The 27475-nt window shown below is 42.7% G+C and overlaps 1 protein-coding gene across 1 annotated transcript; it reads right to left on the minus strand.

Annotated features, from left to right (window-relative positions):
• Window positions 1-16811: 16811 nt before the first annotated feature.
• On the minus strand, window positions 16812-27047 carry LOC115168407 (protein Wnt-7a). Its single transcript, XM_029723651.1, has 4 exons — window positions 26594-27047; window positions 25648-25874; window positions 21948-22219; window positions 16812-19067 (listed from the first exon to the last, which is right to left on the minus strand). The coding sequence occupies exons 1-4, from the start codon at window positions 26662-26664 to the stop codon at window positions 18585-18587; spliced, it is 1053 nt and encodes a 350-aa protein (XP_029579511.1). The 5' UTR covers window positions 26665-27047; the 3' UTR covers window positions 16812-18584.
• Window positions 27048-27475: the final 428 nt, after the last annotated feature.

Raw genomic sequence — 27475 nt, forward strand, 5'->3', positions numbered from 1 at the left:
CCAATGTGGTAGCGGGGAGCTGGGGTCTGGTGACGGTGCACTTGTTGACGATACCTGGAGTTGGTCTTGAGAATAGCCGCCCTGGCTCTTCTCCAGGTATGTCGACAGTGGCAGACAAACATCTGGGCCGAGGGTACACTGACCTCCTGCTCTTGTTCAGGGAAGAGTGCAGGCTGATACCCCATGGAGCACTCGAAAGGGAAGAGTCCCGTGTTGTAACTTTAATGGGTTACAGAGTTAATGTTTAAGTTAATTCATTAAGCTGTATCTAAAGATATTTTCTTTACAGTTATTTACATATGTAATTGTATTAGAATTTGTTTCCGGATTCAGGACCGAACCTGAATCCGGATCTGCTGATTTCAGACTACATGAAATCGCATTCATGGCAGACATCAAGAAGGCTTTCCTGCAGATATCCCTAGCAGAGAGAAACAGAGACGCCGTGAGATTCCAATGGCTCAGTGGTGTTCAGAACTACCCCAGTTGCACCAGCTCACCATACCAAGATGGTACAGAACAGACATGCGGCCACAGAATAGCCACACCCTGAAACTACACGTGTTCTGTGATGCAAGTGAAAGGGCTTACAGAGCAGTAGCTTACTTACAAGGTGAATCACAAGACCGGGAAACAACAAGTCTAGTCGCATCCAAGTCCAGGGTAGCCCCACTCAAGAAAATGACGCTGCCACGCCTGGAGCTCATGGGAACTGTGATTGGAGCAAGACTAGCAAACAACCTGATGACCACACTGAAAATGGAAGAAAAACAAATCAAAATGTGGACAGACTCGATGATCGTGCTGCATTGGATTTGCAGATCAGCTCAGAAATGGAAACAGTTTGTCATGAACAGAGTGACAGAGATCCAGTCCTTGACCAATCCAGAGTCATGGTCACATATTGAAGGGAAAACTAATTGATCCGACATCCCTACAGGAGGACAAACTGTTCGAAACTTGACACAGAGCGAGCTATGGTGGAATGGACCCAGAATTCTGACATCACCCAATCAGTCCGAGGAGACTGATGATAACAAGGTTCCAGAAGAGGTAAATACAGAACTCAAGTCCAGTTGCCAGGTTACTGTACAACTCGCAGCAAACAGCACAGACATCACTGAACCTGTGTTGGAGCTTGAAAGGTACAGCAAACTGAAAAGAGTGTTCAGAGTCACCGCCTGGATAAAGAGATTCATGGCCAATGCTCGTACAAGCATAAAGATGCAAGTTGAACTGACTGCTGATGAACTGTTCGATGCAGAAAGGTACTGGATTAAGGTAACACAACAATAGAGTTTTGGACAGGAGATCAAACTACTGAAGGCAGGAAAAAGCCTAAACAATGACTGTAAAATCAGAGAACTGAAACCGTTCTTGGACGAACACGAACTACCCAGTGTAGGAGGAAGACTGGAACAGTCCAACTTTACATTCAGAGAGCAGCACCCATGGGTTCTGCCCAACAAGTACAGATACTCAGAAATGCTGATACAGTACCACCATGAGAAGGTGATGCATTCTGGAGCAAGAGACACTCTAGTACAAATCAGAGAGCAATACTGGATCTTGCGTGCTAGGCAGCTAGTCAAGAGCACAGTGGCAAGATGTATAGTGTGCAAGAGATTCAAGGCAAGGGCCGGACAGCAGGTCACTGCGCCTTTACCAAAAGACAGAATAACTGAATCCCCACCATTCGAAGTCACAGGTGTGGATTTTGCAGGACCGCTCTATGTGAAAGAAAATGGTTATGTGAAGAAGTCATACATTGCACTGTTCACTTGTGCTGTAACCAGAGCAGTGCATTTGGAACTGGTCTCATCAGTCAACAGAGACATTCCTGTTAGCTCTAAAAAGATTAATCTCATCGGAGAAGATAACACACCCAGACAAACCTGGAAACTAGGAAAGATTGAGGAACTGTTTGCAGGCCGAGATGCCCTAGTTAGGTCATGTTCAGTTCGTACTGCTTCAGGGACTTTGTTGAGGAGACCTATTCAGTTGATATACTGCCTAGAGATTTAGATGAACACAGTTGTTCATCAGGAGGGAGGATGTTGTAACTTTAATGGGTTACAGAGTTAATGTTTAAGTTAATGAATTGAGCTGTATCTAAAGATATTTTCTTTACAGTTATTTACATATGTAATTTTATTAGAATTTGTTTGTTGGAGATTGAGAGAACTACATACATATTTGTTGTATTGGTTAGTATTGAATTATGCTTTTGACTGCAAGTTCCAGAATTCCTTGCGACAGGAGGGAGAGAGAGATCGCGCCAGTTATGTCAAGTGACAAGTGATTATCCTGACCTTTTTCGCTAGCAACCAACTTTTATTGTTTTGTAGAATCTAAAGTTGTTAACGTGAACAAGTATTATTACTAAAAGAAGCTTTCATTTCAAACCCGACGTCCCGAGTCATTACTTTGAAGATACTTATTCTATATCCGTTGGCAGAACTGGGAAGAATGTCCTGGGCATACTCCACCCAGACCAGTTGACGGCTCCAGGTATTGGGGTTGGTTGAGACCAGGCACCTTAAGGTGGTCTCCAGGTCTTGGTTGGCTCGCTCCCACTGACCGTTAGTTTGGGGATGGAATCCGATGACAGGCTGGCCGACGACCCAAGAAGCGTGCAGAATGCCTTCGAGAACTGAGATGAGAACCCAGATCGGAGACCATGTCTACCGGGAGTCCATGGATCTGGAAGACATGCTGCACCATAAGCAGTCTCCTTGGCAGAAGGTAGTTTGGGGAGAGGGATGAAATGGGTGGCCTTGGAGAACCGGTCGAGTACTGTCAGAATGACAGTGTTGCCATTAGACGGAGGGAGCCCAGTGACAAAATCCAGAGGTATGTGAGACCAAGGACGATGAGGAACCGGTAGTGGCTGCAGAAGGCCAGAAGGAGCTTGCCGTGGAGTCTTGTTTTGAGCACACACAGTGGATTCGGTGACGAAGGCAGAGACATCAGGGACCATTGTGGGTCACCAGAAACGTTGTCGGACGAAGGCTAGTGTATGACGGGACACTGGATGATTGGTCAGCCTGGAGGAATGAGCCCATTCCATGACCCGGGACCGGACTGGATTAGGGACAAACAGACGGTTAGCCGGGCCCCCTTCAGGTCCATGCTGGGAGCGTTGTGCCTCGTGGACCAGGTTCTCAATACCCCAATCCACAGTGGCAGCAAGGCATGAGGTAGGGAGAGTGGTTTCAGAGGTTGAGGGTGTGCCAGAGGAAGTGTATAGGCGGGAGAGGACGTCCAACTTCACATTCTTTGATCCTGGGCAGTAGGAGATGATGAAGTTAAATCTGGTGAACAAGAGTGCCCACCGGGCCTGCCTGGAGTTGAGGGCTGTACGGAGATATTCCAGGTTTTTATGGTCGGTCCAGACCAGGAATGTCTGTTCTGCTCCTTCTAGTCAGTGCCCCCACTCTTCCAATGCCATCTTCACTGCCAGGAGTTCTCGGTTGCCAACATCGTAGTTCCTTTCAGCAGGATTGAGACAATGGGACAGGAAGGCACATGGATGAAGCTTCTGGTCCTGGGCAGATCGCTGGGATAGGATGGCCCCCACTCCAACATCCGAAGCATCCACTTCCACCACAAATTGTTGCGAGGGGTCTGGATGGATGAGGATGGGTGCTGTTGTGAACCGATGCTTCGGGTCCACAAAGGCTTTGTCGACAGCTGGAGACCATTTGAACGGTACCTTGGGAGAGGTGATTGCAGAGAGGGGGACTGCCAGGGTGCTGTAGTCCCGAATTAAATGGCGGTAGAAGTTTGCAAAACCAAGAAACCGTTGCAACTGCACCCTGGACGTTGGCTTTAGGACAATCCACCACTGCTTTCAACTTTCCAGCATCCATCTGAATATTGCCCTCAGCAATGACAGAAAGGTGATAGTAGAGCGTTGGAACTCACACGTCTCGGCTTTCATGAACAGTTGGTTCTCCAGGAAGAGCTGAAGGACTTGTCTGACATGAAGAACATGTTCTTGTGCAGATCGGGGAAAAAACAGGATGTCGTCAAGGTACACGAACACAAACCGGTTTAGCATGTCCCGAAGCACATCATTGACCAAAGCCTGGAAAAGAGTTGGTGAGTCCAAATGGCTTGACCTGGTACTCATAATGTCCACTGCATGTGTTGAAGGCTGATTACCACTCATCGACCTCGCTTATGTGAACCAGGTGGTGGATATTTTGAAGGTCCAACTTGGAAAATATGGTGTCCCCCTGGAGAGGTTCAAATGCAGAGGAGAGGATAGGTAGGGGGTAACGATTCTTGACAGTAATGTCATTAAGTCCCCGGTAGTCAATGCACGGACGCAGGGTCTTGTCCTTCTTCTCCACAAAGAAAAACACTGCGCCGACAGGAGATGCAGATGGACGGACGGCCCCAGTGGCCAGAGACTCCTCTATGTACTCCTCCATAGCTTTGGTCTCTGGTCCGGACAGAGAATACAACCGACCCCGAGGTGGTGTAGTGCCTGGGACAAGATCAATGGCACAATCATAAGGACGGTGCGGGGGAAGGGAAGTAACACGTGCCTTACTGAACACTTCCAGGAGGTCATGGTATTCTGTGGAGATAGCAGAGACATCCACTGTCTTGTTAACATCCCGAGGAAGATGACTTGAGGAAGGCTGTGCTGCTTGAAGGCAGTGGGAATGGCAAAATGGGCTCCAACCCAGGATGGAGCTTGTGGTCCAATCAATCATCGGATTGTGCTTTTGAAGCCAGGAAAAATCCCAAAACCACCGGAACATGGGGAGAGGTAATGAGGAGGAACTGTATTGTCTCACTGTGGTTACCAGAAACCCGTAATTGAACGGACACAGTACTAGGCGTGATTTCCCCTATAGTGTGGCCGTCCAGTGCCCTAGCAACCATGGGCACAGAGAGAGGCTGAGTGGGAATACCAAGCTCCGAAGCTATCATGGCATCCATAAGATTTTCATCAGCCCCAGAGTCAATGAGCACTCAGAAAGACATAGATTGGTCTCCCCACAGCACAAGAGCAAAAAGGGGTGTGCGGGTGATGGGAATGAGGAAAATCCCAGTCTTACTCACCATAGTACTGGTAGCCACTAGAGATAAGGGTTCCTAATAGGGCAGGTAGCTATAAAATTACCTGCCCCGCCACAGTACAGACAACAGTTATTATTCATCCTCCGTGAGCGCTCCCAAACTGATAGGCTCAGGAGCATCCAACTCGCCCGTCGTAGATTCACGAGAGAGCTCAGGTGGCTTCGACTCCTCTCGGAAGAGCTGCCCTTGGAAACGTCCAGATTCCATAGGAGATGAACACGCCATATCGGCGAGACCCAAATGCAGACGCAGGAAGCAGATGGTTGGATTCTTACAATGTTTATTAATCCAAAGGGGTAGGCAAGAGAATGGACGTGGACAGGCAAAAAGGTAAAAACCAGATCAGAGTCCAGGTGGTACAGAGTGGCAGACAGGCTCGTGGTCAAGGCAGGCAGAATGGTCAGGCAGGCGGGTACAAAGTCCAGAAACAGGCAAGGGTTAAAACTGGGAGGACTAGAACAAGGAGAATGCAAAAAGCAGGAGAATGGGAAAAGCGCTGGTTGACTTGGAAACATACAAGACGAACTGGCACAGAGAGACAGGAAACACAGGGATAAATACACTGGGGAAAACAAGCCACACCTGGAGGGGGTGGAGATAATAACGAGGACAGGTGAAACTGATCAGGGTGTGACACAGAGTCTTTATGTGCCTTTTGGCAAACTCCAAGCGGGCTGTCATGTGTCTTTTACTGATGAGTGGCTTCAGTCTGGCCACTCTACCATAAAGGCCTGATTGGTGGAGTGCTGTAGAGATGGTTCTGGAAGGTTCTCCCATCTCCACAGAGGAACTCTGGAGTTCCAGGATTCGGGTGTCACGCACTTCATCATCCGATGATATAGCGAAATCGTCGTCTGATAGTGTGGACCAATACGCAGTAGAGTTGACGTTCATTTTTTTCTTAATTTTATTAAAGAACGTTGAACACGAAAAACAAGAAAACAATAAGCACGACAAATGACAGTTTTGCAGGCTCACAACAACACGCAATGCAAAAACAATCTCCCACAAATCCCAAACAAACACACCCTAATATATGGGACTCTCAATCAAAGGCAAAGACAAAACACCTGCCTTCAATTGAGAGTCCCAACCCCAATAAATCAACCATAGAAACACAGACTACCTAGACTAGACATAGAATTACCTAAACATAGATCATAAACCAAAAACCCGGAAATACTAAATCAAACGCCCTTTTCCCAAAACACCACCCTGAACCACATAAAACAAATACCCTCTGCCACGTCCTGACCAAACTACAATACCAATTAACCCTTATACTGGCCAGGACGTGACATCGGGTTCTAGTTCACCTCACTGACCAAGGCTCTTCTCCCCCACTGACTGCTCAGTTTGGCCGAGCGGCCAGCTCTAGGAAGAGTCTTGGTGCTCCCAAACTTCTTCCATTTAAGAATGATGGAGGCCAATGTGTTCTTGGGAACCTTCAATGCTGCAGAAATGTTTTGGTACCCTTCTCCAGATCTTTGCCTCAACACAATCCTGTCTCAGAGCTCTACGGACAATTCCTTCGACCTCATGGCTTGGTTTTTGCTCTATCATGCACTGTCAACTGTGGGACCTTATATAGACAGGTGTGTGCCTTTCCAAGTCATGTCCAATCAATATAATTTACCACAGTTGGACTCCAATCAAGTTGTAGAAACATCTCAAGGATGATCAATGGAAACAGGATGCACCTGAGCTCAATTTCGAGTCTCATAGCAAATGGTCTGAATACTAAAATAAGGTATTTCTGTTTTTTATTTGTTATAAATTTGCTAAAATTTCTAAAAACCTTTTTCGCTTTGTCATTATGGGGTATTGGGTGTTGATTGATGAGGAAAAAAACCGATTTAATACATTTTAGAGTAAGGCTGTAATGTAACAAAAGGTGGATAAAGTCAAGGGGTCTGAATACTTCCGAATGCACTGTACATCAACGCCAACATTATATTAATACTCTTGTAGAGAGTATGTTTGATCACTGGGGGAAAGCATATTACATTGATTGCATCTCATCCTGGAATTTGATTAGATTTCTTTTACTATTATTGATGACTAAATAATTGAATTTCATAATTGTTCTGACTCCACGACCAATGACCCATATACCGTATCAAACATGGAAAGGGTATACTGTAGTTCTCATCTTGAACTTTATTGAACTTTATTGTCTTACTATGTGTATGACTATATTATCTTTGAATGCAGCCTCCCCATACACTAGCTATATGTATTACAGTAGAGTTTTGATGTCTTAACTTGTCTCCCTCTCTTGCCTTTGAAGGTCTGCCACCTGCAGCAAGCTTCCACCAGTTAAAGGCTACATCAGCAGTGTAGATGTCTTCAGCCTGTACCTGGAAAAACTCAGCGTCATGCTTCATCTTGTAGAGGATTCTAGCTCTCTTGCCAATGCTCATCATTTTCATAGATATCATAATCAAAGCAACCCTGATATATGCAGGCTCTAAGAAGGCACACAAAGATATTTATCAAGACATTTTGTAGGAATCTGTCAATTTTATGAATAATTTGAAATCATCAACCTGTGGGCCAAAATGGTGTTGTTTTTTCATAGATGGATGATTCAAATACAAACAAAAGCCACATGCTGTGCTGCATAATCCTGTATCGACCTGCTTAATGGTTACTGTGCTATGATGTACTCCATTAACAGTGAGTAAGGAAGGACAAATACTGGTGTTTATTCAGGCTTAAATAGACACAAATGTCAGGTAAGATTTTCAGTCAGGAAATACTGTCTTCATCATGTGGACTTGCTATGAGGGGAAACAGTTAAAGTAGAAATGATATGAATTACAACATGCCCACTCTACCTGCCATTCTCTGAACTACTCACTGTGCCCCAGGCAGTCCTTTTGGAGTGTACCCATGGAGATAGAACAATATGGTCTACTGTATGATTGTACCCCTACTCTTTTTACCTAAGTCGGTTTTGTACTTGTCCCTGTATCACCAGCCATGACCTGCGGTGTTAAACCATCCCTCCTATTGAGATGCTACTGTAACTAGACCACCAGACACCTCTTTGTTGCTCTTCCTGTAATCAGAGATTAGTGCTTTTGAACAAGTGTAATTTATGATGGAAGTGATCGCTCAGGTATCTGTGCCGACTGACAATTACCACTCTTTTTCTTCTGAAGAAGGTAGGGGTGACAACAGTTCATGGTGATAACAGTATACGTTTCCCCCCTGTGGGACCGGCCTTTCAATAGACACGTCCTTCCACACCATCCCATTTATTAGGCCTTCTCTAAGCACCCTGACATGTCCCGCTAATGTCTTCCTCTCCTCATTGCATGGTTTCTTGGTTGAAGAACAGCCTCCAGTCTTAACACTTCCTGCCAGAAATCCCTAGAGGGAGTTTGGGACTGTTTACTCGTAATGCAGTGTCACCATTTACCAGCCTTTTCTTTTCTTACCGAATCTATGGAGCCTAAACTACATGCCACTGTGGATGTCACACTCAAATAATGTATGCCTATTTCCTAACTACCAAGTACTATAATTATATGACTCAACTTCTCTTTTTCATTGTTGATCATGTCTATCCTAATGATAAATAGAATACAGATGTAGGATCTTAATTTGATCACACTGTTGTTTCCGTAAATGCAAACTTGCAGTGTATTCAACGTTTAAAAAGGCTTCTAAAGTTTCTAATTTCAACATAAACACTTCAGACTTGATTTGCCATCACAAAAAATGTATCAACCCCTACAAAAATTCCATAAATTTTTATCCACACAAGAATTCCCTTCTCCTGTTGCTGCAGGATTATTTTCCTGCTGTGAGAAACTGGTCAAATTAATATCCTACATCAGTGCAATCATTCTGGAGAGACAAACTAACCTCTGATTGGTGTCGGAATGATACAATGATCCTCTTCTCCCCCATCTCTCTCTCTTTATCCTCCATCTTTTGTCCTGTTCGTTATCTCATTACCATTACTTAGGCTGACCTCAGAGCAGTGCACCCAACTGTGGTCCTCTGCCACACACAACAACCTTTGACCTCCATGTGAACTGTAGAACCATCTACAAGTGTCACAAGGGGCCGTTCCCACACTGGGCCTTTTTCAGGACACGGTTCCATAGGGGCTGAGGATAAGGTCAATTTCCCAACCAACCCCATACAATGGAAAGTGCTTTGAGCACCTGATGGAAACAATTTTTTTCTTCTTCTCGGGGGTACATTTTGGGAATAGCCTAACCAGTGTGTATAGGGAGAATGACTGGAGGTACCATTCATCAAAGCTCTTCACCACTGAGGTCTTTCAACTGTTTACAGCAAACACTGCCTGTCATTTACAGAGAGGGAGTCAGGGATGTAAAACTACTCTGGGTGGTAGATTATCACTTTAGCAGATCTACTGTTAAGTTTACTCTTTAATCAACTGAGTTCTAGGTTGGTTTTTAATCTACAGTATACTCCTTTTTAAAGCTGCAATTTGTAACTTTTTGGGCAACCCAACCAAATTCACATAGAAATGTGTGTTATAGATCTGTCATTCCCTTTGAAAGCGAGTCTAAGAAGAGGTAGATCTGTTCTATGTGCGCTATTTTTATGCTTCCTGTTCTTAAGTTTCTGTTTTGTACTGAAATTAAGCAAACTATTAGAATGTTAGCAACCAGCAAATGGAGGAGGGATTTCTGCATAGAGCCCCACAGTGGAGGTGTCATAATACCCATAAAACCTAGCGGTCAAACAGGGAAATGGTTCCACCTGTTTTTCCACCATGCATTTTTCCCATTGGGGATTTTAAATACACTTAAAATGAGGGCTGTGTTTCGTGTAGGATTACCCTGGTATGACGTTTTGATAACCATGTAAATCTCTCTCGGACAAGGTGACTTTTATCAATATATTCGACTCTATTTACTCTCAGATTCAAAAATTTTAATTAGCATCAAAGTAGACATCATGCAAAACTAAAAAACCCTGCACGTCATCTCTAGCTGACACCTTTGCTAACAGGTATTGTGTAAATTTACAACCTGCACAAGACAGTTCACAGAATTGTCCATTTAAAGAAATGTAAGCAATTTATTAATTACTCCATTTAGCTAACATTAGATAGTTAATAAAGAGATTCTTATGTTTGCCTCGATTCTGCATTCCGTACAGATCATTATGGCATTTGTAGTTCTTTATGATAGCCACATTAGCAACTAATTAACATTTCATTTTTGGGTGGTAAATACAGGTGAATATATTGATAAAAGTCACCTTGTCCTAGAGAGATTCACACGGTTATCAAAACTTCACGCCAGGGTAAGTCTACACGAAACACAGCCCTTATTTTAAGTGTTTCCAAAATCCTCTGTAGGAAAAATGAATGGTGGAAAAACAATTGGAACCATCTCCCTGTTTGACCGCTAGGTTTTATGGGTATTATGACTCATACTGTGGTACTCTCTTGAGCATCTTTAATTGGGCAGAACACATTTTCTCTGCTATTACAGATTTTGTTGTTACAGCTAAATCATGCTTTGCTCTAAAAACACATACCAAGTTGAAACTCCCCTGTTGTGTATTTTACTATCTGTAAAACCAGAGGGAAAGGCTTATATTATTGATCTGACTGAGATCTATTCGTGCCTGCCTCTTTGCGAACCAGTGGAATCATGAACAGTGTTTTGTACATTATTTTCACCTGCGTCCCACCGATTTGCCTCACTGTGCCTTTTTAGTAGCACATTCACCACTCTCTCAAACGGCTAACTCCGCTCTCTCGCGGCGCAGGCCGATGGCCTGAGAAGTGAAATGTACTAGGCCTACCCCTACTCCAGCTCGCAGTCGGCTCTGCTGACAATGTGTTTGCGAGATGCTGGACAAAAGGCAATTTTAAAACCTTCCCCCCTTTTAAAACTGCTACCCAAGCAAGCAAAAACCGAGTCTCGGAGAATGAGTGCACAACTGGTAAATAGTGGCTTATGTCAGTCAGTGAAGTGGCTATAGCTGCCGGCAGATACTTCTATTGCAGTAACGTTGAAGGGCTCTGGCCAGTATTACTTAGCCAGCTAGGATGAAGTAAGATGCTAACGTTAAACGGAACCTACCTCAGCAGGAGCAAAAAATACGCTACCAAGTTCTCATAACTTTGATTTACAGAAAGTAGGCTGAGACAGACAGTGATGTGGTGCTCAGGGGTGAGGCTGATGCAGACTGCAATGCCTGCAGGAGGAAGCAGAGGAGACAGAGAGAGATAGGAAGCAAGCAGAGAGAGAGGTTAGTACAGTGGTTCCCAAACTTGGGGTTCAGGCCCCATGTCCCTGAGAACATCTGTACTAATCGTGTCAAACAAGTTAGGAACAAAAAAGAGAAGATATGTTTCCGTATGAACATCTCCACATGGCCCATCGTCCTTATATTCTACATTCAAATGCAATCAAAATGCAAACAATACAGTTTACAGAATATCAGACGTTTTTGTATCGTCGCTGATGCTACAATATGTATCATTGTGAATAATTTCTCATATTTCCCCCCTTTCAGGGGTATAACATTGCAATTGTATAGCTAATAGGTTATGTGTTTGTAGATAGACTGAGGTGAATGAACCTACAGCAGCCAAGGTGATAATGGCTGGGGTCATTTTTGCTTGTTTTTGCTGTTCTTCAAATAGCTTTTAAAGTTGTTTAATTGTATAGAAATGCAGTAAATGAGCTTCAGCTTTCAAAAAAATTCTGGAACCTCACTAAAACTCAAACCTTGGTTACAGCCTCGGGTGTTATCCATCACTTGGCACAACAGGAGTCGAGGAACAGAAGATGAATGATATAATAGCTCTGACCACATGGCTTAGTTATTTCAACTGGCAGCATCAGCTCAAAGTGTTACATGGCTCTCTGCAATGATACATTTAGTAGCAAGTCCGGGCAGGTAGCAAGATGCTGGAGGAGAGAATGCCTTGCAACTCCCTCTGAACCCATCAGCCAAGTGACAGGGTTTGGAAGCTATGGCACCATCAGTAAAGTACACACAGAATGTTTATTCCACAATGACTTGTTTGTGCACCTTTCCTCACCGTTCTCTAAGACAGGCATCACCACTTCAACATCAAAGAAATATGACATTTGACATGTTAATATGAAGGAGTAGTCCGAAGAGTAAGTCTCTTTAATTGAAAAAGTGGAGAAGATTGGACTCAATTTGAAGTTAGATGCTGTTCCTTTCTTCTTCCCAGTTCCCAGATCATGGGGTTACAGATGTTGGATCTTAATTTGACCAGTATTGTCGCAGCAAAATAATGTTGCAGCAACTGAATTTGACCATTTAGTCCATAATGTTTGATCGGTAGTTAGGCTATTAGCTGGCCAAAATTAGGCTACATGAAAAGTGCAATACTGTTAATATAACATTGTGTTAGTGTAGGTTTTCACTGAATTCATGTAAATCATGAAGCTCATCTGCATTTTCTTCGGTGCAGGAAAATTCTCAGCAACAAAAGAGTGGTCAAATTAAGATCCTACATCTATATGTGTTGAACCGGTGAGGTGAACACTAGTTGGAGAGGGCTTTCCTAATCCGTCGGCAACTACTGACTGACAGTGACAGTGAGCAACTCTGTGGTTTGTTATAAACCTTTTGCACTGTCAACCAAAGAGGAAAGCTTGGCTGGCTGGCTGGCACTGCTGGAGGAAGATCAGGGATGTTTCCCAAGTGTCTCTGGGCCTTGTGGGGTTACACTAAGGTTGGTGTTTGTCTTCAAAACATCCTGTGTCAGGAGGCCCGAGACGTCGGCAGATTACTGTAAGCTTGGCTCAGGTGACGTTATCAGAGAGGGGGGCGGGCATGAGGGCCTTCTATACCCTGTTTCAAACTACTCACAGAGAAAAAATGAAAAGTATCGCATGGGGCCGCTGAGATCTTATGAAGATACTGCATTACAGAATATTACACAGCTCATGGACAATCATCAAAGACGGTCTTTAAACAGTGCACTCAAAGGTCTCATTTCTCGATTACTCAGATGCATTGCTGTGCCCTGACTACCACAGGGGCTGTTTGAACGGGTATCCTCCAATTGAATGTCCCCTAGAGAGCTGAGAAGACCTCTGTCAGGGGCTCTTACTGATGACAATACCAGGAGGCTGTCATGCCAAACGTGTTTACATCGGAAATCAGATAGACCCTGTGAGGGTTGCTTTGAGACTAACAGTGGAGGATCTCTCTTGTGGGGAGTGGATACTGTCGGCTATCTCCTGCTTCAATCGTATGGCCTCCAACACCACACACACATTGTTAAGAGACTGCACAATGAGTGTATGTACCCATATCTCAGAGAAATCGCATAAAGACAACCTTGTACTCTACAATTTACTGCTGCAGAGCTCAGGTGCTTGTGCATGTCCCAACCAGAGGAAAAACAAAAGTACCTGTGACTGACAGAATCATGTGTCAGAAGATTTATAGAGAGAGAGACAGACAGACAGACAGACAGACAGACAGACAGACAGACAGACAGACAGACAGACAGACAGACAGACAGACAGACAGAGAGAGAGAGAGAGAGAGAGAGAGAGAGAGAGAGAGAGAGAGAGAGAGAGAGAGAGAGAGAGAGAGAGAGAGAGAGAGAGAGAGTGGAAAGCACATTTTCTCTCTCCTTCCCCTCTCTCAAATTACTGTCTTTACTGGTGTTCTATGAGTGAAGTGCTTGAAACCAGCTAATTATTGTTCTGACATACAGAGGCTGGTTTGTTTTGAATTAAGATACTGTAAATGCGTATATATTTCCAATTCCTTTAAACTTTGAATGCTGTGAAATTGTGAGTCCCCTCCCGCTACTATAGATGTCATTGTATACATACCGTATATAGCCAGCCTGTTCACCAATCAAAGCTGGAAAGATGAAATGCTACAGTTGGACTCTAATCCTCTGGATGGTTAGGTAGACTCACAAAATGAAGCTACACCCGCAACAACATCTGCTAAACACGTGTATGCTACCAATACAATTTGATTGGATTTGATTTGAAGTGCGTATGAAGAGTAGAGCTGCCATTTTTATAGAATTCAATTCTGTGCCACATTTGGTGAGTGGCACCAAAAGCCTTGAATTAAGATAAAATAAGTTGAACTCTGTGTTTTGTATGTCAATATTAGTGGTAAGACTACATTGCTGTCATCTCCCTCTCAAATAGATGCCAAAGACTGATGTTAGATTCCATCAGGTGAAACCTGTTGACAGGCAATCTCATCACTATTCCAAACAGGTGATATTGAGGATGAATAAGTTATAAGTGCTTTAAATGAATAATGAGTGATTTAGACAGTGGGTACTAGCTACAGCAGACTGAATGGCTGCCCTAATGTAGCAGGTCACAGCAGCAGATAGGGAAGCCATGGCAAGCCTCCAGCAACAACACAGAGATACAGCCAGACTACTAACTATAAATCAGTCACTACCGCCGATCTCCAGGTAACGCAGGTGCTACCCCTGGCATCAGTGTGTGTGTGTGTGTGTGTGTGTGTGTGTGTGTGTGTGTTGTGTATTTGTAAACAAACCTTCAAAGGATACAACCCCCCCAGTTCAGAGTGACATGTCTATTACACCCCTGAATGTTTTGGCAGTGACATAGTCTTGTTTATGGAGAAGCACAGTTAAGGGTATAATTAGTATTGCAGTGATCCTCTAACTTGATTAAGAGTGTCTGGCTTATGCCGTGATATCAAAGAACATGGGGTTTTGGTTTGATGAAACAGTGTGTGTTTGTGGGGGGTTGTGGGAGAGACTGTGTCTTCTGTTGTGGTGTAGATCTTACTGAGTCACAAGGCAGGTGGATCACACACACACACACACACACACACACACACACACACACACACACACACACACAAACAAACAGATCCAATGTGAAGGTTTCTTTAGGTCACTGACAATATGACTGTAACAGCACCTCATTTAATCATTACTCACCATAAATGGGTGCTGAACCATTAGGACGCATCAGTCACAGAGTCTACCCAAGCCTGAGATTCTCCATAGTCATTGAAAGGTTAGCTGAAGACTAAGTGAGTGTGAATTGGCCTAAGATGACCCATATTAGATCCTCAGAGATGTAGAGGGAGGGAGGACTTCTTTAGACACTGAGATAATGTGCTGAGTCTTCAACACAAACCCTGGTTTAACTTTAACCAGGGCTGTTTAGCCAGCTGCCTTTTCTTATGCTGGACTCTATTGAGGCAATGAACACTGGAAGCTTTTCTCTCAACCAAAAATAAGTCACAGTTACAACCCTCTTCAGGGGTCAACAATAGCAATACATTCCAGTATCATTTTTGTTAGAGTACTTCAGGTGCAGCCGGACCCCTATTCAGAGCGCTGGGCCCATATTCATAAAGCGTCACAGAGTAAAAGTGTTGATCTAGGATAAGCCCCCCTCCCTATCCATTCATTATTCTAAAAGGCTAAACTGATCCTAGATCAGCACTCCTACCCTGAGATGCTCTATGAATACAGCCCTGGAACAGAATATTACATCAGAAGAAGATTTTATTTGGGAATGAATGAAGGCCCTCACTGTAGGAATGTAAGTGGTCTTCACAAAATGTGTTAAATATTGAGCTATTGGCCAAATTCATACATAACTTTATTTCAGAGGGTCATTGCGTCCAAGTTATCCATTAACACCTTTCTCTCCCTGTTCTAGTTTTATTAGGGAAGTGGAAGTGGGCGATTGTGGGCTTGAGCATCGTTAACATTTCCCTGACATGTCAGCCGGCATCTCCTTTGAACTGCCTCGCATTTTCTGGGGTGCAGAGGGAGTTGTTGTAGCAACTAGGGGCTTTAGGAGTGAATGAAGCAGATGTGCTGGTCATCTATCAGCTGACAGCTCCAACTCCTCCCTGCCTGAACAAGTCATCACCACCGTGACAGCCAGCCCAACCAGCCTCATCAATTACACCAACATCCTACCATTAGCGCACAAACGCTTTTATCCTCCGCTACATTCAACCGCGTCCTTCCCAGTCTGTGAGGCCAAGATGGGCCCTCAATTAAGTCTGAATAACTTTCCGCACTTTCTCCAAGAATGTCTCTGTTTCTTTTCCCCTGCTTACTTCACAGTTTGCAACCATAGAGTGAACAGTGTCAGTGATTGATTTAACTCTAAGCATTTAGGCCTTACCATGATCGCATATGATATCTATGGTCTATTAGCTTCATTGTCTTTAGTAAGTAATAGTTTGCTCAATGTGGCGTGTTGTAGCCTAATGGCAGCATAAAACTGTCATACAATACAATCAACTTAAAGTTCAAGTAATAAAGCCCATAGTTAATTAATGTGTAGTTAACATGTTATTAATATGTAATAACATTGTGGTTTTAGAGACCAGGCTATATTTAGGCTGAAAATCAGAACTAATTTGAGCTGCCTCTTGTCGTGAAAGTTATAGATGTAGGGTCTTAATTTGAGCTAGTTTGCTACAGCAGGAAAATAGTCCTGCAGCAACAGGAAATGTGAATTATTATGTGGGTTATAATTACGGGTTGATATACTTATACATTTTTTCGGCTCACTCAAGTCTGAAATTTCAAAGGGGAAATTACAAACTTAAGTATTTTTAAAGCTCAAATAGACTACAAGTTTGACATCTCCTACAGTGCAGGAAAGTTCCCCTACCACAGGGTGATCAAATAAAGGTCTGTAGGGTTAGTAGTGAAATGAAACCCTCAGAGTCATGGCTTGTTAGTCTTATCCCGTTCCTGTATTCCAACCATAGCAGTCATGAAATGCAGTAAACAAAGCAGTTTGAACACAGCCATATATTCACAGGGACAAACACATGGTTCCAAATAACATACAGTATACAGTACAACAATGAAGTGACAGCAGTGGCAAACACAAGATCGCACATTTTCCCACATGGATTTTACAACGGGATAAAGAGGGAAGAGCATGATATTGAATTATGCCAGAAGAAATAGTATAAATAAGACATTTATATAAAAATAGGCTTTTTCAAAATATACTCTCTTTACCAATATTTACCAAAAAGAGTGTCTGGTTGAATATGTCTTGTTAAATTTAGTCAGCTTGAGGTGAGCATTGTCATTCAACACAGACAGTAGTGTTGATGCCCTTAGACCACAGTGAGGGATTCTCCAGACTAGCAGCAAACAGAAGGAAGACTAAGGTCACGTCCAAAATGGCACCCTTTTCCCCATATAGTTCACTACTTTTGGCCAGAGCCACTACAAAGGGAATAGGGTACGATTTCAGATTAAGCACAAAATCATGAGAAAGTCAATGTCAGTAGCCTATTACCAGCCTAACCTGGAACAATGAGCAACATAATATTCCAGGTTGACCTAATTCCAGTGTATGACTCTTAAGTTCTATTTTGGATTGTATTAACTAACAAAACAATAACAAAAACTCTCATTGGGGAAGAACCCACCATCTACACAATTAAGACTTGCTCCATAATGGATAAAATCAGTAGTTTCTTTATGAAATAAATTAATATTATTTATTTGTCTCTAAATACAGTGTGTTAAATATTCCCGATGGCTGTTTAATTTCATTTGTGCATAGCGTGTCTTATTGAGCTACACTCTTAGAAAAAAGGAGCTATCTAGAACCTAAAAGGGTTCTTTGGCTGTCCCCATAGGACAACCCTTTGAAGAATAATTGTTGGTTCCAGGTGGGTTCCTTATGGGTTCCATGTAAAACCCTTTCCACAGAGGGTTCTATATGGAACCCAAAAGGGTTCTACCTGGAAGGGTTATACTATGGGGAAAGCTGAAGAGCCCTTTCAGAACCCTTTTTTCTAAGAGTGTACAGATATAGAGAACTACAGTAGTAGCACAGTCCAGCATTATATCCAGCATTGATTTATGGTGAGCGTTGGGGGAATCCATTCACTCTACAGTCAACAAATAGTACACATCCATCCATAGCTTTTTAACAGTCTCAGCATTGACACCTAGTCCAAAAACATAGGCTGGCTGGCTGGCAGATAGCTCAGTGTGTTATAGTTAATGTCCTGAGGCTGTCCCATCCTGCCATCCAGGACACAGTGTGTTATAGTTAATGTCCTGAGGCTGTCCCATCCTGCCATCCAGGACACAGTGTGTTATAGTTAATGTCCTGAGGCTGTCCCATCCTGCCATCCAGGACACAGTGTGTTATAGTTAATGTCCTGAGGCTGTCCCATCCTGCCATCCAGGACACAGTGTGTTATAGTTAATGTCCTGAGGCTGTCCCATCCTGCCATCCAGGACACAGTGTGTTTCCCTTTATGGTGATCTGTTGCAGGCATCCCAGTATATGTCCAATGAGAGGGGAGAAGGAGCATTGTGTGCAGACAAAATCGCTGTTGTTCCATCTTCTGCTTATAGTTCCTCAACGTCTACTGCTGCAAATACAGCATTGATCCATTACCTAAAAAAGTTTCCACTATGTACACACACACACATCCACACACACACACATCCGACGGTCCAATAAATACTGTCATTTGCAGGTGTACACCTCTGTCCTCTCACTGCAGGTGTTGCATTTGACGTAGCAGCACCACAGGAACTTGCAGTTGCACTGCCACACGCGGGAGTACTGGTGTGTGTTGTACCCTCGTCCACAGCACATCAGGTCACAGCCGCTGATCTGCTGCGTAACAGTCTTATTACACATCCGGCCCTGCGTCCCCATACTGCCTGTCACTGGGTCCGCCTCGCAGTAGTTAGGGGACTTCTCAATGAACACAAGGTCTGTGTCCATGGGCTTCCGGTAGGAGTAGGGCTTCTTGATCTTGAGGAATTTGGGCCGCTTGTTGCGGCTGGCTTTGACCGGTTCCACGTGCACAGCATGGGCATACTTCTCTTTGAGAATGTAGCCGAGCTCGCGAAACTTGGGAAGTTTAGTCCAGCAGGTTTTAGTGGTGCAGGAGCCCGAAACACCGTGACACTTGCATTCCAGATGCATGTTCTTCTCCAGGATCTAGACACACAAACAACCAGGAGAGAGGTTACCTTTACAGGCCTTGCAAACCATCTGCTGAAGCTTCTATCACTATTTATAAAAGTAGGTCATTGAAAAAGAAAGGCATCTGCAAACATACCATACTATTATGTTTATAATTCACTTATACTGCACGATAATGGCCCCAAGGGTTCCACGTTTATTGTCATAATAACATGATCCTCTGAAATCAAAACATTCTGTGCAGGCCCAAGAGTCAATGGATGTTGAAGTAAATTACAGGCCTACATAGTTTGATTGCTGAAAATAGCAACATAGCACAGTGACACACTCTGAGACTCAGGTATGTAAAAGTCAAGGAAGTGGGTAACATTATGTGAACAGTGCAGCATTAGATCAGTAACTAGCTACTTGTGAATACAACAGCCCTTTAGAAAACAGTAGCTTTATTCAGACTGTACACAGCAGACATAATTCTGGATCAGGTTACAGTCTCCTTGTGTGTAGGAGTGACTGGACAAGCTGCTGAATGATGTGGATTACTGTTAAAGCCTGCTCCGATGACTATTACAAGTGTCTGCTATCTCAACCTGAAAAGGCACAGCCAACAATATAGCTACACTACTGTACTTGTCCCAATTCCTTGAACTAAATTGTATGGGGAGTTTGTTTGGAATCTATTATCTCTATACTAAAATAGATAGAGATTTGGAGAGTTCCCGCAATCAATGACAAGTGAAAAACCTTTAATTATGTTGCATAAGAACAATGCATATTGATTTTCCATGTCCACAAATTCTAGAATCAATAAAACATATTGTATTTTAGTGCCTTTTACTGGAAATGCATACAACTGCATGAAAGTGCGGAGAAACAACGGTCTTTGCGGTTATCCCTCCGTGGTATACCAGACAACACTTGGCTTCCCAGTTCCTAATCCATCAGTAGCCCTGTGACCAACACTTGTGACAGGCTTTGTCTGGTCGTATTGGACCTGGGGGCTGTGAACCGCGCTCCTGCTCAGTGTCACTGCTTTGATTAGCATAAATAAAGGAGGGGGGATAACTATCAAAACAGAGAGGCCATTTATTACCAAGGAGAAGGAAAAAAGAAAAAGCCCAACTGATCTGAATCCACGAGTGTAGCCCGTTTCACTGTGAGAGGCAATTTAGCTGTCTAGATAAGCGGGATGAATTCAGGCCCCACACAGAAAGGCAACAGTGAGCTGTTGAGCACAATGTGTGAGTGAAGGCTTTTCAGTCTGTCTGGGTACGTGTTGGTGGTTTGAATCAGGCCTCTGTGGCACAGAAAGAAGAGAGAGAGAGAGGGGTAAGGCTTGACTCTGGAGGGAGAGGTGCTTCTTTCCTCTTCACTAACTCCAGTGTACTACTAAGGAGCCTCGCCCAAGTTGTTTGGCACAATTATTCCGCTTCTTCTTTGACTTGCAGACTTGCTGGAGTCTCAGGGCTGATCTATTATTTGCTGCAGCCATGGATGCACAGGAGCCTTGATCTGAGAATGTGAACAGTCCCTAGTCCTTGATCCATCTTGGTTGTTTCTAGGGATTTGCCACAGTGTTAGACATTGACAGACTACAAGCCATACAAAACAGCTGGTGACTCACATAAGTTGCTTTAAAGTCTTCGTTAGGCAGGTAACCGCTCCCAAGAGACATGGTGATACAGTAGATATGATTCTACGATGTTAGGAGAGGTTATGGACAATAAGTATCACATAGAAACCTGTGGCACAAGACTATCACACACAATAAGTGCTTGGCTCTGCAATATCAGACAATCCAAGGAATTTAGGTATTGTGATAAACATGAAGTAACTGTATCTTCTCCCAAAAGTGCAGAGCATGGGGAGCAGGCTAATGTACAGTGTCAATTTGTTTTCAGCCCAGAGATCTGGGTCGTAATCAAACCCTGCCACTTAAACTGCTCTTCTCCCCCTAAAAGCTTCCATTTATTTCACTGCCTGTTTAATCTTGGCCCCAATGCCCAGATCCTTGGCAAGGTCCACCCGCTTCTGAGCATGGTGGAGACTACTAAATCACAACAGCCATGGTTACTGAGGCCTAGCCTACATTCGGAAGGCCATGTCGTTAACCAACACTTCGGTCTCAGATTTAGATTCGGTCTTTACTTTCAAGTCTTCTCTGTACCTGTTTGGGTAAACTACAGCACATTTTATCTTCAAGAAACTAGTTCCTGATTACAGTAAAGACATTATAAGAGATTACTGAGATTGTTCTGAAAAATCTATGTTTGTCTGATGTTTTCATACCACAAAAAATGTTGTTTATTGAGTGAACTACCCTCAGATTTAGTTGTATTGAAACGTTTTTGGAGAATGGTCCTACATCACCTAATTAAATACTCTGGGATCCAGTTTAGGTTTGCCGGGATGACATTTTTACAATGGAAAATACATGCTGCCTTCCATCTAAGATCCTTCCCTATGGAGAGAGAAACAGGAAATGGAGTAGTGTAGTCATGTACCTTGCATCCCACCTCGTTGATGTGAAGGTTCATCAGAGATCTGGCTTTCTGTTTGAAGATGCATGGACTTCCATCTACAGATGTGCTATCTTAATTTGTTTCAGAGGATTTTCCTGCACAGCAGGAAATGTAAACTTGTAGTATATTTGGGATTTAAAAAGGCTTATAAAGATTGTAATTTCCACGTAAACATTTCAGATATGATTTGCCCTAACAGAAAATGTAGCAACCCCTACAAAAATGTCCATTAATTAGAATCCACATAATGATTAACATTTCCTGTTGCTGCAGGAATATTTTCCTGCATTGAGAAACTGTTCAAATAAAGATAGCACATTTGTAAGATCCTTCCCTATGGAGATAGAAACAGGAAGTGGAGTGGGTGGTAACGTACCTTGCGTCCCACCTCGTTGTTATGCAGGTTCATGAGAGACCTGGCGTTCTGTTTGACCTCCCTGGCATCAACGAACACCTTCGAAAAGCCCAGGCCGTAGCTGATGTCTGCTGAACAGCCTCCCCACTTCCAGCCCTGGCCTTTACTGTAGAAACCCTGCTTCTCCGTATCACAGCTGCAGTCACTCAGGTTTCCCTGCGTACAGGCTGCAGTGATGGCGTGGGCAACTCCGGCCGCAATGATGGCGTAGGTGAACGCAGCCTCTTTACTGCCTAGGAGAGAACATAGGAGGAACTTTAGTATTTTGCTGACTTGCAGTTGATCATTTTTATGTATGAATGAGTGTGATATCCGGGAGATATCTGATATCAGGGATAATGCATCTATTTATGGTGCTACAGCTGTATGTTTCACCACTTGATAAATAGGACAAGGATAAGGGAGGAAATCTGAATTTTCATTACATACTTCCGTCTAAATGGTGTATATAAAATATACTGTATACTGTATGTTGAAAAATAGCAATTTGAAAGCAGATTAACCATTAAGTGTGAGTGCTCATATCAAACTCTTTGTCAGTCTCACTCACAACCACTCAAGGACTACAGTAATCTGGAAACTGGCCTGCCTTTGAACCAAAATGGCTGTGAACTTCCAAGTCAATAAAGCAGTATGAATGAGAGGGCTTTGGAGAAGGAAGAGATATTGATCCGATCAGAGCCTGGTACGCTCTGTGTATTCTTGCAGGGTGGATCTTGATTCAGAGGTTATCTCCCCAAGGTCCGACTAACAAATCATTTACGCACACTGGGGTGTTTGAATTATTGGCAAATAGTTTAAGGTTAACCTGTCATGATTTAAAGAGAGAGCTTCTTGCAAAAAGTTTTTAGTCATAGCATGTATTTCAAGGTCTCAAGATGATAGGTAAATAGGGAACAGGGAAACTGGCTTATACCAAGCTTTAATGTACAAGTGCATACTTGTGTAATTATCCAATGAGTTAGTTTAGTTGAACATTATTTCCTGATGCAAACAAATGTGTTGCAGATATCAATCTTATTATTAACCAAACATGAATTCTCTGTGTGCAAGCATAGAGAATGAAATATCTGCATCTGAAGTTATGTAGCTAGAGAATATACAAACAATAAGCTACTGATGGCAATATCCATCATATCTATGTAAACAAACTCCTCTAGTTGACATGTCTTCAAAACAAACATGATACCATCCTCGGTACTTTCTGGTGAACACAGATTCACTAGGTGCTGCTGCCCTGTTCTTGATAAACATTTTGGATCTGTGCCCTTGCCATTGGAAAAAAACTCATATTGAGGCATCAATTATGTGGATGTTTTTATAGATTCGACTGGCCCCGAGCCAAAAAAAGAAGGTGTGCCAGCACAAAGTCAGTCAGTTCTGACTGCTCCGCTGTTCATTTCCCCCAGATCATTGGTTCAAAACAAAGGAGGGTAGGAATTATTTAGTACTTTGTCGTGAGACCTGAGTGGAAAGACCTAAAAGCAATGGAAGCAATGCTTTGAAGTGTTGAATATGAATACTCTTAATGCACCAAGTTATATGTAGAAAAGTATATTTTTAAAAAGTCTAATTAAATGTTATTTTAGTATTCATGTTGGTTGATACGCAACGCACAACATACTACTGAAAAACTACTCAAATACTAAAAACATTAGATGCACCTTGCACCCCTGCAAACAAAAAAACCATAGGCTGCCTTTCCTAGGCCACAAGTGAGAGCATGCAAGCTCCACCCCACTCACGCTAGACATCAACAATGGCATTCATTTCTAACCACTAATCTGATCAGTGAAACCAATCTATTTTGCATGGTTGTCCATGCCAAACTCTTCAATGTCTTAAACCACTCATTCATGAAGAAAACATATTGTGAAAGACCACCGTTTTCACTTGAACAGCAGGAGAGGATTATGCCTTTCACACCAACAGCTGTAGATAGCAAAGACCTTTTCATAGTGCCAACCAACCAATAATATTGTGAACTGCCATTAAATGCACTAGTTGTGGATTTATAGTAATGCATTGTATGAAGGGAAATAAGAGATCAGAAAATGACAAGTAGCTATACTGTAGTCTACACTCTTAGAAAAAAAGGTGCTATCTAGAACCTTAAAGGGTTCTTCAGCTGACCCCATAGTAGAACCCTCTGAAGAACCCTTTTTGCTACAAGTTGAACCCTTTTGGTTCCAGGTAGAACCCTTTTGGGTTCCATGTAGAACCCTTTCTACAGAGGGTTCTACATGGAAACAAAAAGGGTTCTCCTATGGGGACAGCCAAAGAACCCTTTTGGAACACTTTTTTCTAAGAGTGTAGCTACTTGTCATTGATGGTTTAAACACCACCAGTTTTCTATTACAATGCTATTAGCTACATTTGTTGTGTGCGACTCTGTTGAAGAGCCCAACTCCAGGTTGGGATAGGGTAAGATCCTAGACTACATTCTAGTTGCGCCCTGAATATGCAACAATCTGGTGGTTGCCACAGATTCACCATCTACTGAATATCTGATCACATTGTGGATCAACATCAGCTGCTCTGTTATCCAGAGTATCTGTGACTTTATGCAATATTATGCACAGGAGCATATTCCAAGAAGTCCTTCAGACAACTCCAGGGCATGTTTGATAGGCACAACATGGAAAAGTTCTTATTGAACAAGTTCAGCCTCCATTGTACCAGCCATGAGCCTACATCTACTGTAGGCCATCCCTGTGTCCCCAAATACATCCAATACATTCATCAATGCTATTGCCTGACCAGGTAGCTTCAGTACTTCATTTGAACCTTTCCTTCCTTTCATTATTCCCCTGTGTATGTTCAGTTCAGTGTTTTAGGACTTTATTTCTCTGTACTTTCTATCCACTGTAACTTATACCCGTGGTAAGATTGTCATCTTTACTGCGAGAGCCACAGCACCCAGTGATAGAGAAAGATAAAGACCGGCGAATATGTGCCTCAGGAGACTAGGCTGCGCTGAAAAGACAGGCTGTCAATGTTCACAAGAGCTTTGTTACTGTGCTGGCTTCTGATACCTTTTGGACTTGTTCAGTTCCTCTCCTTTCTCTCTCACTCTGGCTCTCCCGTGTAAAACCAGTGTTAGACTTTAGAGATAGGAAGTAAATGACACAGCTTCAACCTAACCATGATAATTTAGGTTATTGGGAAAATGTGTATGCTGTTACAATTAAGTTGCCTGTTGATACTTCTAGTGTATAGCCTATGGGAAACGTTTTAAATCTCACAGTCAACATATTGTAATTGCCACAGCGTGTTGCTCTCAAATGGACACGCAATACCCTTTCTCTAAAGTTTGTCCATGTTATCGACGCACACATAATGCAAGTATATATAGCTTAAAGACAGGAATGTATACGCACTGGTGACATTAAAAGGGGAAATATATTAGCACCTAAGAGTCCGTAGATAATATTCAGAAAAGCAACAAAAGATTTGTGTCAAATATCATTTGAATAGATAGGCTATGCCAGGTTCTCAAAAGGATACGGGACATTTGGCTGCATGCGGCACTGTGCGCTCTTGACGCACAATGCGAAAGCTAACCTACAGGCCTATATATATTATACAATTGGGGACATTTTCAGTAATGAAATGACATTTAAAAATACTCTAACCAAACTTGAATTGATTTGCAACATACCCACTTTCAACTCTTTTCCGAAGACCGTTCTCTCTCCAAGCGCAGAGCAGTTCCAGCGCCCATTTTTGAATTGAAACTGACACTCGTTGATCCCCATTTGGGCTCCCTCTCCGATAACAATAATGGCATCGGGGCGACTCTGGCAGATTATCCGCTGTCGGGGAGCCAACCCGGGAATCTTGTTACAGATTATACTCGCACCTAGCGCGACCACGGATGAAAAGCCACTGTAAGGGTACAAGAGTTAGACATGAAATTAAAGTGACTGCCAGATATTGCTATATGGACAACATGGTTTTCAAACTCCCAGATAAAACCGTGTTTATTAAAGCTTTATTACATGTTTATAATATGAAATAGGGTTATACATTCATATATACATTCATACAATTTAAAAGCACAGACGTAATGTTTTCCTTGGCTCTTGAGGTTATTAAACGTGTGTTGTAGAAATACGATACATATTTAAGTGGTGAGGACATGCTTTCCCTTAAACTCAATGAACCTGTCTTTGGGTAATCTACAAGTGTGTTACAAAATAGAAAGGACTAAACTGAAGCATTCTGTAGCCTAATTTATAAACTTAATTTATTTGATTTGTATAGGCCAAGAGATCGGAATAAACTTCGTCAGGTGGTTTCTAATTGGAAAAACTCCGATTTTCCATCAACTCGATAGACTTTTTGGAACAGAATAATTAAACAAACTCTCAGAAACTTTGCATTGTTCACGGGCCAATGTCAAATGAACAATGAATCTAGTTTACGTAGATGAATAATTACAATAATTGAAAGAAAGTTTAATTTATAGAAACGTAGCCTGTGTAACAAAATGACAAAATGACATCCGAAACGTTCTGTTATAGTCTATACTCTTTATGTTTTATATTCTGATATTTAGGAACATAACTATGTGAGATGAACATGCCTATAAGAATCAAACTAACCCGATTTTCAAATAGACAATCCCAAGGCAAAGCAAAACCCGAAAAATCCAGCGTCTAGTTTTCCGACTCATGGTGCTTCCACTCTCAGTTTCATGCAATGTGTAAGCGAAAATGATGACTAGATAGATCTTCTCCGATTGTCACTGTCCAAGTATCCAAAGTTACTCCAAGTCGATACCAACGAATATCCCCAATAGTTACTGTCAATTATTTTATATAGTTTCCTAGCTGTAATGATTTCCGTAAATTCCCCTTAAGTGTCCCCTTTGCTGCTCCGGCTTGTCATTGCGAGGGTGTCACAGGTAAAACTGAGGATGAGAAAGTCTTGTAGTGTGATTATCTCCTTCTCACAGTTCCTTTGCTACCCGCATGATCTATATATCTGGCTCATATATCCGGGGCGTGATCAGAGAAGACATAGGGCCCTACTGTGGAATCCCGCCTGGGCTGAATCTCTGTGTCAGTTCACCTACTCATTAAGACTTTGACCTTTCTAATAAATGAAAACACACACGCAGTGCAGTGGATAGTGATGGTTGTACATCTGTGCGTTGATAATGACAATACATTATTTTCACTAATGGCGTATGATTATCATTAAATGGGCTACTACTTGTTTTCTGTAGCGTCAAAAAAAACAGTGTCTATGTTATCTTTCCTTTATACTTCAAAAATAAACATAGCCTAACTCGAACTGCCGAACTCATCTCAAATTAAATTGCATGCATACATTTTCATTGCACTCACTTAATAAATTGTCCACATAAGCTACTTTGAATTAAAACATGTCAACAAATGGTCACCTTTATATATACCATGTTGGCACAATCTGTACATAACTTGCTAACCTGTGACAGCTCCTTCCTTCATCACATACGTCCA

This window comes from Salmo trutta, chromosome 30 (genome assembly GCF_901001165.1).
Source record: "Salmo trutta chromosome 30, fSalTru1.1, whole genome shotgun sequence".
Classification (NCBI taxonomy): Eukaryota; Metazoa; Chordata; class Actinopteri; order Salmoniformes; family Salmonidae; genus Salmo; species Salmo trutta.

Coding starts and splice junctions, on each gene's coding strand:
- LOC115168407 (XM_029723651.1), bottom strand. CDS start 26,664: ATGAGTCGGAAAACTAGACGCTGGATTTTTCGGGTTTTGCTTTGCCTT. Junction 22,220..25,647: donor CGGAAAAGAGTTGAAAGTGG/GTATGTTGCAAA, acceptor GTTCTCTCCTAG/GCAGTAAAGAGGCTGCGTTC. Junction 19,068..21,947: donor ACAACGAGGTGGGACGCAAG/GTACGTTACCAC, acceptor TTGTGTGTCTAG/ATCCTGGAGAAGAACATGCA.